Genomic DNA, 14,166 nt, shown 5'->3' on the forward strand with positions numbered 1-14,166 from the left:
TGTTAAACATAGAGAAACAGGTTTTGACGTTTCCTTATAAAGGGAGGATGGACCTGCTTCGAGACATAACAAGTAAATCAAAGTCAATAAAATCTTCATTAGAAGACCTTAAAGATATCTCAGACTTGATGTTTCAAGATAACGAAAAAACTATATCAAAGAAGCAAAAAGAACTTGAAGAAGTCATCTGCAGCAAAGACAAATAAATTTCGTGCATTCCAAATCACCAAGAAAAACTACTCGAAAAATTCAAGAAAGCTAAAGCATCAAAGAAGGAACTCAAGGAGCATTTATTAGAACAAGAAGAAGAGAATTTACGTTTAAAGAGCCTTAACCAAACATTAGTAGAACAACTCAAGTGTTTAAAAGTCGAGAAGCGTGAAGGCCAAATTAAAGTTGACTCAAAGAATGAGGTATGCTTACATCTCAAAAATCATAATCAAAATCTGCTCAAACAAATTAAAAAACTTAAGGACAAAAGGAAATCATTGATGAATAGGTTCAAAGAACTTGTCGCAAAAGAAGCATCAAAATCTCCAGATGCAGCAGTCCAAACTGAAGAAAAAAACATCAATAACACTAATCTCGCAGTTCAGACAAATCCAAACCCTATTGAAGTAAAAATGTACTCAGAGATTGTCGTTCAAACAAAGGACACCCCAAATAAGGATTCAGTAGTTAAGTCAACAACAACAATGCCTAATGGAAATCAGGAAACTTCCATAAAAGCGTTTAAAGAAGTTCAAACAAGAAAAATTCCTTATCTAGATCTGAATCACAAGAGTAGACACCTTAATCAATCTACAAATCTATATCACGCAGAACATAAACAAACTTATGTTCCGAATAATATTGAAGTGAGCTCAATCCGGTCATACGATAACTATTCACCACACATCTCCAAGGATCAGAAGATTCCCCAGAAGATTAATTTAGGATGGTCTAATCCGTTTTCAATACAACAATTTTGTCTATCGCTCAGAACATCATATCGCCTTGTATCAACAAAGATAAAAGCTCAAAAACAAGAAGATATTCTGAACGACAAAAGAGATCCGATCCTTAATGAGTAAGCTTTGAGGACAAAGCTCTTTGAAGGAGAAGGCAATGTTATGAACATAAATTATGTAAAAATAGATAATAAATAACAATCATAATAATATAAATATAATAATAAATAATAAGTAAATTAACTAATGGTTAGTTAGTTATTAATGAAAAAGCATGTCTTAGAGACATCCCTGTTCGTGAAAGGGTACTTACCTGGCTATGTATACAAGACCCCTATTCTCATTTGTAATCATCCTACATCAATTCTTTATATAATATACAATTTACACTTACAATCCTACGATGGATATATTTGTCTACGAAGTATTTTAATATTTCCACTGCGTATATGACTAGTGGTCGTTACAAAAGAAGATGACTTTGAAGTAAAGCTTGGAAATAAATACTCAAAAGATAAATGTCCAAAATGCAAATGCTTTAAAAGTAAATATTGCAATAAAAATAAGCAAGTACAAGAATGCTCAATATGAAGTGCTTACAAATGTAAATACTTGAAAAAGAGAGTACTTGGAACAATATGCTTTGTAAACAAAATGTATGTACCTGAAGTAATGACAACCACCCGAAATAGATAAACTTTGAAAAATAAGAGGGCAAATGAGACAAGAATTCAAGTACCAATGTTGCAAGATAAATGTAGATGAATGTGTTCCTAGTTTATTTTAAAGTTAAGTCAGATTGTTAACTAGATTGTAATATTAAAACAAGTTTCAATTCAACTCTTTCCCGAAAATTTATCCTTGTCGGGGCCCCGATCTTAAAATAAGAAGTCTCAGAGAAAAGAAGGTTCAAAGTTACTACTTCAACCAGCAAAGCTAAAGATAGATTAGTTATTAGTTATAGAATTGCCTAAAATGCAAAGTAAAATGACTAAATTGAAGAGCAAATGATAAGAGATCAAGCGAAACTAGATTGATGCAATGAAGTAAGAAATGATTACATGAGTGAATTGCAAGTTAAGCTACATAGCCTAAAATAATAGAAAAGATTGGATAGGAGAAACTAGATGCAAAAATGAGAACTAGCCACTTATTTAGTGTGACTATGCTACTCTACTTTAGTTCAACAAGAAATGAAAATCATTCAAACACCATAAGAGATACTTCCCCAAATGGGGAAGGGGGGATGTTCAGGGGAAAAATCCTCTAACACCCAAGAAAATAATCTCTTTATTAAATCCCTCTTATAGAATGAGGGATGGAGAAAAAGAGAAGTTACAATGGATCCCTTTGGAAAAGGGATTGAAATGTGTTTTGAAGAGAGCTTACAACAAGATTCCCTCGAAGGAATCACATGTTCTTCCCCAAAAAGTTGCAAGTTAAGAGAAATTTTGACAAGTTAAAATGGATCTTTTGGCAAACCCAAAAAAGAACTTTCCTTACAAAATTACAATGGTTTCCTTGGAGGATCCTTGGGTGAAGAAAGCCCTTTCAGGGGGTTTATAAGGCACAAATGGTGGTTCTAAAATCAGCAGTCCAATGGTAGTTTTTTTGATGCTCCAATCTTCAAAACGTTTGGCACAATGCAACAACACTCCTCTTTTTATGGATCTACAAAACAAAACCAGCAAACATGCAACGTGAAAGATACCAAAACTAATCCTTAAACATCCGCAATGTTAGCACCAAATCTTCGTTAAAAAATTTATAAGCAGAATTTTTATTCAATTAAATGGAATTCTATTCTAGAGCAACTAAGAAGAGCTGATTTCAATCAGCTTTTACCTTTTGATTTATGACTGTTGGGACAACCACAAACAAAAGCCCTTAGTTTGCTAGATATTCAATGAAGATCATGAAACACAAACAAAGAATGATAATAAAGTTTTATGAGAAAGAAATGAAGGGTTCTTTGAAGGCCCTTTTGAAGCCCTTTGAGAGTTCTTGGTCCAATTGGGACTAATGCTCCTTAAGATTCTTGAAGGTGGATGGTTCAACCAAGGACTTCCCCACTTCAAGCTTAAGGTACTTGAAAACCACTTAAGATCTTGGCCACAAGATAAGCAACATAAGTGAAATTTTGTATAATGATAAACTAAACATGTTACTCAACCTAAAAACACATAATAGTTAAATCTAGAATGCAAAAATTCAAAAGAATACCAAGCAATTGCTACTCTCTCCTTTGGACAACAATGTCCTTATCAAGACCTAGATTACCAACTTGAAAACAAATAGCATAAAAATCAACAAGTTACCTCAACTTAAGCACATGGCAAACCACACAAAGCAATGGACCATTGACCTCCAAAATCTTCTTGTATTATCAATAATATAGCAAAATTAAAACAGAGCAGGAATGAGAGCAAATGGGCTACTTGTATAGAGTTTTGGGAGAAGATCCCAAGAGGCCCAAAAAATTCTCAAAGTGTTAGATTGTTGTGTGACTGCCTGTAGGTGGCAGTGAGTGCCCTCAAGGCTGGCTGAGCGTATCCCCTCATTGTTGGTGCATACTAGTCCTATATCAAGTGTGGAGAAAAGGGGGGAGACAAGGGGGGGATTTTACCCACATAACTCAAAGCAAATCCCACCAAAATCTCATCAAAATAGAAGGTGATTTTCCTGTTGTGTGGAGACTTTCCTCTATTTCCTGTGTGGGTCTGCTAATCTGCCAGCATGATTCTACTAGGACTATTGCGTATTGAGTGATGGAGAAAAGTGTGGGTGCAAGTGGAGTGAGGTGGGGGATAACTCCCAATCACTCATAGTTAACTGTCCATTAAATGCCACTACACCAACAGCTATAACTCGGGCCCCAACTTTGACTGACTTGGCAGCTATTTCAGTGGGATTTAGCCCCCCTGACTGGCAATTGAAGGTAGCAATTTTCCCTTAGCTTAGGTGGCCTCCAAGTCATCCTTTGAATTACACTTTGATTGTCATGTCACTTGTATTAGGCCTTTTGGCCTTTTGACTTGGAACATAATTTTAATGTGTCCCCACTTATTAAGTTTTGCAATGTTCTTGTCCTTTTCTCCACTTTTATGAGTAAATTTGGGTTTTCATGAGAAAATAATCATTTTTTGACTCTCAAAGTGAGTACTAGGATACTATCCTAATGTTGGTGCTCTGAGCATAAATTTTGAGCACTCACAAGCCACCAAAATTTCCTAGCACCACTTATTTACATTATTACATAGACAATAAATTAGAAATCTCGTCCTACGGGAATTTTTAATTATTTAAAAATTTCAAGAAAAACTTGGTCAAATTTCGTAAGACTCTAAATATGACCTAGCATGGTAATATACATTGACCCTAAACATCAGGACATACTCAAGGCCCAGTTATTAAGCCACCCTCCAGCTTTGGAGGTATATGAGTGAAAAAACTCAACTAGTTATTCATTGCTAAAAAACGAAAATAATTAATCAAGTGAAAAAACACTTTAAAATGGACTTACTTTGTAACCAGGTCGCACGTTGCTTAAGTTTGTTACATAAGTTCATCATACTAGCATTCATTTATTACAATTCCCCCATGGGGATACGGAATTTGAGAGAAGAAAGCAGTAGAAGAGAGAGAAGAAAAGGCAAAAATGCTCTGCTGGACTTCTGATCATTTGAAAAATTTTCAAATGCTTCGCATTAGGCCATGGGATCTTCACATCCTACTAGGTGGAACTTAGTAGGTAACAGTGCCCACTGGGTTTCCCCAATATGTGCATTTCATCATTAAAAAAAGAGGTTGTTAACTTTAGACATGCGTAATAGGCAAGTTATATATATTAAAAACCTTATATCTACAACATTATAAATATATATCATTTAATGGCTAGTTTTATTATAAAAAAAATCCTTGACAAATCTGTTTTGAATTACACTGTGGCTGAATTTAAGCCCAAGCATAAACCAAGTGACTGAAAGTGACCGTATTGCATAAACATCTACTTTCATTTTATACTTAATATCACAAGCATTAGTTCTTCTGCAATTTCTTGTAATGAAGAGAAAGTTCACAGGACCTCGAAGGCAATGAAGAATTTCTACTGATTTTCTGATTCGAGGTTTTTGAAAGAAAAACAGCAAAGCCTAAAGAATCATGTCTTGAACTTCTTTTAATGAAGAGAAAGTTCACAGGACTTCGACGGCATTTTTGAAAGAAAAACAGCAAAGTCTAAAGAATCATGTCAGCAAGATGAGTAACTTTTCTAATTTGGAAATGAAATCACTATATCGACCTACCATGCTTGATCTCTTGCAGACCTTGCCTCAAATTCCATTTTTTGACTATCTGGAACCTTTCTTCCTATATATCAGACAAAAGCCAGAAACTGCGTTAAGCAAAGTTTGTCATCCATATTGCGATATTATGAACTTGTCAGCATAGACACCAAACACAAAGTTTTAGCCAAATGCTTCAGGAACCCACAGGTATTGCACAGTCAATCAAAGCATATTTATACAAAACATAAAAATTGTAAAGTGAAATGAAGGAACTCGATTACAATACTTGTGTGTGTCAGATTTATGATGTGCTGAGACCATCTTCTAGGACAGAACAAAATTAAAATGCTATATACTATAATGCTTACAATCTTTCTGAAATATCCACAACTGGGAAGAAAATCTTACAAAAATGTCCAGTATTCACTGGGACTTGCAGACAGCAATTCAGATTCATACTAAACAGTACAAAAAAAATATTGGTTGTGAGAAAAAACAGTGGAAGCCATATACTTGCCTCAATAATGTATCCAAGATACATTTCATTAGAAATGTAATGAATAATGTTAACATTAAGGAATAAAATAAATACAAGTCAAACGTAAAAGTAAAAATGTAACTTAGGATCAAGCTAGTAAAAATCTAACTTTGAGTGGAAACATGTAAAAAGGTACTTACCTAGGTAGTGAATTCGATGAACTCCTGCACCTTTAGGGAGTTATCTCTGCTATTTTTGAAAGATATATATTTCACCTTTTTTCAAAATGAATCATATTGCCTATAATTCAACACTTTCTCTTACTCTCCCTCATAATTATTATCGATATTCTATCATGGTATTAGAGCATTTTTTGTTAGATATAATGGTCATAATTAGAACTTAAACTTCATGTATGGCTAGTTTATATTTATCCTGGGTATATCCTTTTTTGAGCACTCTATGCAGGATTATGGAATGTCTTCATAACATTGAAAAATGTAAATTTGTTATCTGAAACATTGAGTGATTTGATGTAGAAGTCAAATGGTTAAGTAATTGCGAATTATGTAATGAGACAGTGCATAATAATGAATCAATTTGCTCTTTCTCATTCTGATGTGTATTCCTGTCCATGCTTGTGTGTGTAAAACTCAGATGGCATCAGATCCACAATGAAGGAGCCATAATGGAGGAGGAAGCAAGTGAAGAAGCCAACAGACTGTTGTGACAGGTATCAAGGGACCGCTAACCAAACAGAAGTGGACAGAGGCAATAAAATAGGCAAACCAAGCACAAAGATAAGTATTTTTATTTTAGCAATACTAAATCTTATTGAAAATGAAATGCAGGATTGAACATCTGCAAAAAAATTTACACTGTAAGACAAGTTTCCATTGTGAATACCAGTATATGAGTTGGTATCTGTAGCGGAAGAGAAATCCTGCCATATGTGTGATTTTAAAAAGGCAGCACTCAAGTGGTCATACAAGAAAAGGATCTGTCAATAAAGGACTCTCAAGAATAAGGAATCGCTGTGAGGTTAACACTGTCAGAGTGGTCCAAAGTCATGTGGAGAAGCTCGACATTGTCAGGTGGTACCTCGAGGGCCCCACTCAGAGAAAGGGTGTCAACATCTTGAATTCGTAGGAGCCAACCCACTAAAAAGTGAAGAATCATCCCGTTAGCCCCTCACTTCGAGAGGAAACTAGAGGATATTTCTTTTCGATGATCCACATTATAAACAGTGGTCCCAATGATGATTTCCAGCATTCTCCACAGGTAGTCACCCACAAATATATAGTCGCTCTCACTCATATGATGATGGTGACCCAACACACAAGAGGTACATCAGCCATTGTTTCATATGAGGTGTTCTGTTTAATGTATCTGGCATATAAGTAGGGATCACGGATTGAATAAGATGATGAACCATGATGCTGGGAAGATATGATTTTTGCCTTGTTTCACCTTAGTGATCATCATAAGTATTCTGGTCAAGTGTTGCCACTCTTGGGAAAAGGGGTACTAAAGTGGAGCCTTGATAAGGGTAACATGCCCATGTCCTTTCCATACTTTAACATACTCCATTCATTTGCCCTCTATATTCCTCTCTTTTGAGATGGCTATTACATGTACCCAAAAAGGTCCATACTTTATGCACCCATGAGAAGAAGGGGCTTGGATGTCTGAGATTGATGCAACTATATAAAAAAAACAAAGGTCCTGATACAATTTTCAAAATGCAAATAAAAAAAAATGAAAAGGATATTAATGATAACTCAGAAACCAAGAAGCTTGATCTCTACACTCGAGACCATGGCAGAGGTGCCAAACAACACATCAGTTCACTCACACCTAGAGCATCAGAGGGTTTAATACCAAATGGTTCTCGAACAAGATACTTGCCTAGGTAATGAATTCGATGAACTCATGCACCTTTAGGGAGTTATATCTGCTATTTATGAAGATCTATATTTTACCTTTTTCATAATGAACCATATTGCCTATAATTCAACACTCTCTTACGCTCCCTCATAATTATTATCAATATTCTATCATGGTATTAGAGCATTTTTTGTTAGATATAATGGTCATAATTAGAACTTAAACTTCATGTATATCCTAGTTTATATTTATCCTGGGTATATCATTTTTTGACTCGAACAAAACATGTGGGTTTGGCCTAAACAAACACATGCAAACTTGTAAACTAGGTTAAGGGTGCAAATCATAAATTTTCTACATGGTATGAAAGCTAAGTTGAGGCTCAAATCTCAAATTTCAGTTAGCTGATAAAGAGGGTAGCAAGCATCTAAAGTCTTCAAACAGTGAACCAATACCTTTGAAACTTTCCCCGACACCCAAAGACTTCAACAGTTCAGAGTGAGGAAGGTTCTAGCTTCTAGATTTGCTTCATTTTGTTGGTTGTAGGGTCATGGCTACTGGGTTGAGAGTAGAAGATAGATTCATGGGGGCTAAAAAATTTGGCCCATGGAAGGGGAGGATTATGCTTTTACTGGAGGAGGTGGAAGTGTGAGATGTTGTTGAAGCAGTTGTGCAAGCACCCACTGATCCAACTTAGTTGGTGGAGTTCAACAAGAAGAATGTGAAGGCAAAGAGGATCCTTCTAGATGCCATTAAGGACCATTTATTCCCTCATGTTTCAGGGATGAGATATGCATATCAGATGTGGGAGTCCTTGATCTCTTTGCACCAAAGTTCTAATGAGAACAAGAAGATGGTGTTGAGACAAAAACTACGCGACACCAAGATGACCAAGACCGACAATGTCACTTCTTTCCTCACTAGAGTCTCACGGGTGAAGGATGAGTTAGCTGCCATTGGAGAGGTTGTTCCAGAGAAGCAGTTGGTTAGGATTTGCCTTAAGTGGATTCGCCGAGAAGTGGGATGGCTTTATCCATGACTCGGTAGCCAGAGAGCACTTTCCTGTTTGGAGGAGGATGTAGGATGATTTCATCCAGGAGGAGATCAGGAGGAGTGCGAGGGGTCGCAGCATGAATGGTGGGGGGGAGAAGAGGAGAATGTTGCTCTTGCGGCAATGGGCAAGAAGGGAAAGAAGGTCAAGAAGGGGTCTTCTAGTGTAGCAAAGCAGGAGAAGGGGAAGCAAAAGGCTAAGGAGAAGAACATGAGCAATGTGAAATGCTTTGCTTGTGGGAAGATGGGCCACTATGTTGTTCAGTGTCCCAACAAGAAGGGTAAGAAGAAATAGGGAGTTGCAGCTTCAGAAGATGTGGATATTTTGCGGTTATGTTTGATTCAAAGTGTGCTTTGGTGGTGAGTTTGGCCACTCATGTCACATCTTCCCGTGCTTGGTTCATATAGAATGGTGCATCCTGCCATATGACCGGAGTTAGAGAGAACTTCACAAGCCTTTTGGAGGATGACATTAACTTGGGGGTTGTGCTTGGCAACAACTCCAAAGTCAAGGTGGCAGGTATGAGAATAGTTTCATTTCAGAGGGAGTCATCACCTCCTCTGAAGGTGACAGATGTTCTTTATATTCCAAGGTTGAAGAAGAGTTTGATATCAATCTCTAGCTTGGAGTACAGGGGGTATGAGGTACTGTTCTGAAAGGGACAAGTGTTGATATATCTGTCAGGCCAGGCAGTAACTCCATAAGGAAAAAATGATTCGACTGTATTATTCCATTAGGTACGTCTTCATTATATACATGAGGGAGAGATTGTTCAGTTCATCTCCCGATGACTATTCATATTTCCTATTTATTTATTTACATAATTTACCCAATCACAAGGATTAGGTATCAACATTCCCCCCCTTATTTTGAAGGGATGTTGGTGAGTCCAAGCATCATTCTGAATCGTTCAAGCTTTTCTCTTCCAAGCGCTTTGGTGAAGATGTCTGCAATTTGCTCATTTGTGGAACAATGATGGAGATGGATTGTTTTGGCTTCAACATGGTGTTGAATCAGATGATATTTAGTATTGATGTGCTTCGTTCGATCATGGAACTTTGGGTTCTTGGCCAACTTTATTGCAGAGGTATTGTCAATCATGAGTGGAGTTGATTGTACTTGTTTTACCTACAATCTTCAAGAATTTTCCTGAGTCACACAATTTCTTTTGTTGCTTCAGCTGCTGCCACGTATTCTGCTTCTATTGTGGAATCTGTTGGGACTGATTGTTTGCGTGATCTCCAAGAGACAGCTCCTGATCCAAGACTCATAGCATATCCTGAAGTTGATACCCCAGTTTCTTTGTCTCCATCGAAGTCTGAATCAAAGTATCCAATCAAACTGAAGTCGTCCACCTATGTATACTTGATTCCAAAGTCTTGAGTTCCCTTCAAGTACCTTAGAACTCTTTTTGCAGCAAACCAATGTCCCTCACAAGGCTTTTGCATAAACCTGGAGAGGATTCCAACAACAAACGAAATGTCTGGTCTGGTAGTAGTTAGGTAGTTGAGACTTCCTACAAGCTGTCTATACTTTGTTGCATCCTCAAATTATTTTCCTTCAATAGATGTGAGCTTTAAGTTTTGTTCCATTGGAGTAGTAAGAGGATTGCACTCTGTCATGCCAAACCTGTTCAACAGATCTCCAATGTATTTCTTTTGAGAAAGAAATATGGACTTTGGATGTTGGGTTACTTCAATGCCAAGATAGTAATGAACATAGCCCAAATCAATCATTTCAAAACTTTTCCCCAATTCCTTCTTTATGGATGCAATGTAGCTTTCATTGTTCCCTGTCATCAAAAGATCATCTACATATACCACAAGATATACAACTGTTTTGCCAACTTTCTTGACAAATAAAGTTGCATCATCAAGATCAAAATGTTTGAAATTGAGTTTCAAAAGATGCTCAGTTAGTTTTTCATACCAGCTTCGCGGTGCTTGTTTGAGGCCATACAAGGACTTCACAAGTTTGCATACTTTATGTTCATGTCCTTTCACAGCAAATCCTTCAGGCTGGGACATAAAAACATTCTCTTTTAGATCTCCATTCAAGAAAGCAGTTTTTACATCCATTTGATGGACTTTCCAACTGTTCTGAGCTGCTAGTGCAAAGAGTGTCCGGATGGTAGCCCATTTTGCTGTGGGGGCAAAAGTCTCCTCATAATCGACCCCTTCCTTCTGTCCAAAACCTTTTGCCACAACCCTAGCTTTGTGCTTGTCAAGTGAGCCATCAGCTTTATACTTGTTCTTGTAGACCCACTTGCAGCCTATTGGTTTGGTTCCTAATGGAGGATCAACCAGCTTCCAAGTGTCGTTCTTTATGAGGGGATCATACTACTTTTGCATTGCTTCTTTCCATTCAATATGAGAAGCAGCTTCTTTGAAGGACGTTGGTTCAAAATCTGTAGACAAGTTCAATTCACAATCATAAGAAACATTCATATCAACAAGTGAATTAGAGTCATCTACATCACCTCCATTTTGCCAATTTGAATTTCTGGTTCCTGTCTTTCCAACTTCATCAGGATGAACACTTTCAAGTGTCTTTGTCACCCACTTTGGGGGACCTTTTTTAGATGGTCCAGGCTGCTCCGTTGATTGAATTGAGCCTGAATCAAGATTGAGTCTCCCAATTCTATCAATTACATCACTTAAAGCATCATCCGTTGTTGGAGTTCCATGTAGGGGAGAGTGTTCTTCAGAAGAAGACTCCACATGTTGATCTAGTATAGGAATCCCCCCTTCAAGATGTGGAATCTGATTATCAAATTCTTGAAATGATTTTGCTTTTGCGAATCTATCCAAGCGATCAAGTTGCCGCTCAACAACATTGTCAGTTTTGGATGATTCAAGAAAAATTACATCTCTAGATACAACAAACTTCTTATTTACTTCAGCATAGAAGCGATATGCTTTGGAGGTGTATGAATATCCCAGAAAGATACACTTACAACTTCTAGCACCAAGTTTGTTTCTATGTACCTTTGGTATCAAGGCATAACAGGTGGAACCAAAGACCCTGAGATGCTTTGCCGAAGGAACATATCCATACCACATTTCATAAGGAGTCTTGTTTCTAATAGCATTAGATGGACATCTATTCTTTATATATGCAGCACATAGAACAGCATCAGCCCAAAACATTATCTTTACATTCTTGAAGAAGAGCATAGATCGTACCATATTTAAGATTGTCCTATTCATTCTTTCAGCTACACCATTCTGTTGGGGATTATAAGGCACAGTTGTTTGATATTTGATCCCATGTTGGCGAAGATAGTTTTCAAATTCAGTTGATGTATATTATTTTCCATTATCAGTGCGAATAGGCCCAATATGAGATTGTGCATCATTTTCAATCCACTATGAAAATTCTTGAATGTTTGAAAAGCATCAGATTTGCTCTTCAATAAATAAACCCAACACATTCTGGTGTAGTCATCAATAAATGTCATGATATATTTATTTCCATTTGCAGAAGGAACAGGCATTGGACCACATAAATCTGAATGAATGAGTACAAGTTTTCTATGTGCTCTTGAATGTGAATCATGAAAAGAATGTTTGCTATGCTTTCCTAGAATGCAAGCATCACATTGCTTAAGTTTCCTAGGAGTTGTAGGCAAACCAGCAACACCATTTTTCTTCAACATGCGGAGACTGTCATAGTTCAAATGTCCAAATCTAGCATGCCATAATAAACTTGATGGAAGTGTACCTTCTTCATGATGAGAATTGTATGAGAAATGTTGTGCATGAGCAGAGGTTCCTTGCAGCTTGATAAGCCTTTCTTCTTCTACTCCCCTCATGACAAGTGAGTGGTCAGATGCTTTTCTTACCTCAAGCTTGCCATCAAACATATGAATGGAGTGACCTTGCTGGCGGATATGGACCAAGGACAACAAGTTTCTTTTGAGCTATGGGAGATATAGAACATGATGCAGAAGAAAGTCTGGAAGACCAGGCAATTTAAGCCTGATTGTGCTAAGCCCTGATGGCTTGATTTTTGATTGATCTGCAAAATACACTGCTCCATCAACATTGTCAGTGAAATCTTCAAAAAAATCTTTTCTATGAGTCATGTGGCAGGTTGCTCCTGAATCAAGCAACCAATCATTTTTCCAAGAAGCAAGTGAAGCATTAAATAAATCTTCATTTACTCCAATGTTACATTGTGCCACAACATAGTGAGCGGATTCAGGTGCTTTACCTTTGTCTGTATCATTAGTTTTACCTTTCTGTTGGTTTCTTTTCTGCTCAATTTTGTCCCATGGTAGCTTGCATGTAGAGGCATCATGTGATCCATTTCTTTTGCAGCGAATACAGTGCAAATCTGCCTTTTCTCCTTGAGAATGTCTGCCCCCCCTGCCTCTGAAATATCTTCCTCTTCCTCTTCGTCCACCTCTTCCTCTTCGTCCACCTCTTCCTCTTGTAGAATCTTGAGCAGGATGTTTTTCTTTATGAGCAAGGCATACAGTCTCTTCAGAAGATTCAGGGGTTGTCTTCTTTCCAAAAGCTTTCTCTCTTTCAACAAACCTTTTCACAAGAGAGTCAAAGGTTATATCTTTGAGATTTCCATTTGCTTGCAATGACTCGAGATAATTGGAGTAAGTAGGATAAAGTGCCTTGAGAAAAGCAATAAGAGGAATATCTAATTCAACCTTAGTGGATTTGATATCATGCATTATAGACTTTACTTCAGATGCAAGAGCAAGAGGATCATTATTTTGCAGTTCAAGAGTGAAGAGTTTAATCATGAGTTGAACAACTTCAAGTGCAGAATGTGAGTCATAGAGTTCTTTCAGCTTTTGTAAGGCTTCAAAGGCAATTGAATATGACGAAATATGGCGACTCACCTCTTCATTACAGATGTTGCGATTAATGCATAAGCTTTGTTGTTCTTGTTTTCCCAAATGACGAGCTCTTTATCTGAGGTAGGTTGTACTGGTTCATTGTCTCCATCTCCGACACACACTCCTTTCCACAACTCATTGAAAATGAGGGTGTGTTTTATCATCCGGGACCATTCAAGATAGTTCTCCTTGCCAGTGAGAACTATTCCCACCATGGATATGATTGAATGCATACTGTAGCAAAAAAAAACTTCTGCTGCAAAACTTTTACTCTTAATGGAAAAAAAAATATACTTCTGATGTGACTGGACAGCAAACTCAAATGTCAATTCATATTCATCTGCACAGCGTTAAGTCCAAAAAAAAATATCCTCAACAGCATAAAGCACTGCGTCCACTAAAAAAAGGCCAAAGAACATAGAACAGTCATATTTGCACTCTCAATTCCATTCATAATACTGTTCTCTTTCATATAAAACCAACGATGCCAATTTGCAATTATCAGATATTGTGTCACAACTCAATCATTCAAAATGTATCAGCGCATCTGCCATTGAGATGAAACTACCAGTAAGATGAAGACTTAATGTAAAGCATGATTGTAATCTTTACACAAACGACTCCTAACAACACATACTCCAGCCAAACAAACGCCC

General features: G+C 37.1%; 1 protein-coding gene across 5 annotated transcripts in view; it reads right to left on the reverse strand.

Moving 5' to 3' along the window:
* Positions 1-14,166, reverse strand: part of LOC149224669 (protein SAWADEE HOMEODOMAIN HOMOLOG 2-like) — a 299,733-nt gene that overhangs the window by 200,195 nt on the left and 85,372 nt on the right. For all 5 annotated transcript variants that reach the window (XM_089386211.1, XM_089386212.1, XM_089386213.1 and 2 more), the window contains exon 5: positions 5,255-5,318. In XM_089386211.1, coding sequence (XP_089242337.1) covers positions 5,255-5,318 — 64 coding nt within the window. The remainder of the gene's footprint in view (positions 1-5,254; positions 5,319-14,166) is intronic.

Source organism: Pinus tabuliformis, chromosome Q, assembly GCF_031772625.1.
Source record: "Pinus tabuliformis cultivar Carrire ecotype Pingquan chromosome Q, CPIR1, whole genome shotgun sequence".
Classification (NCBI taxonomy): domain Eukaryota; kingdom Viridiplantae; phylum Streptophyta; class Pinopsida; order Pinales; family Pinaceae; genus Pinus; species Pinus tabuliformis.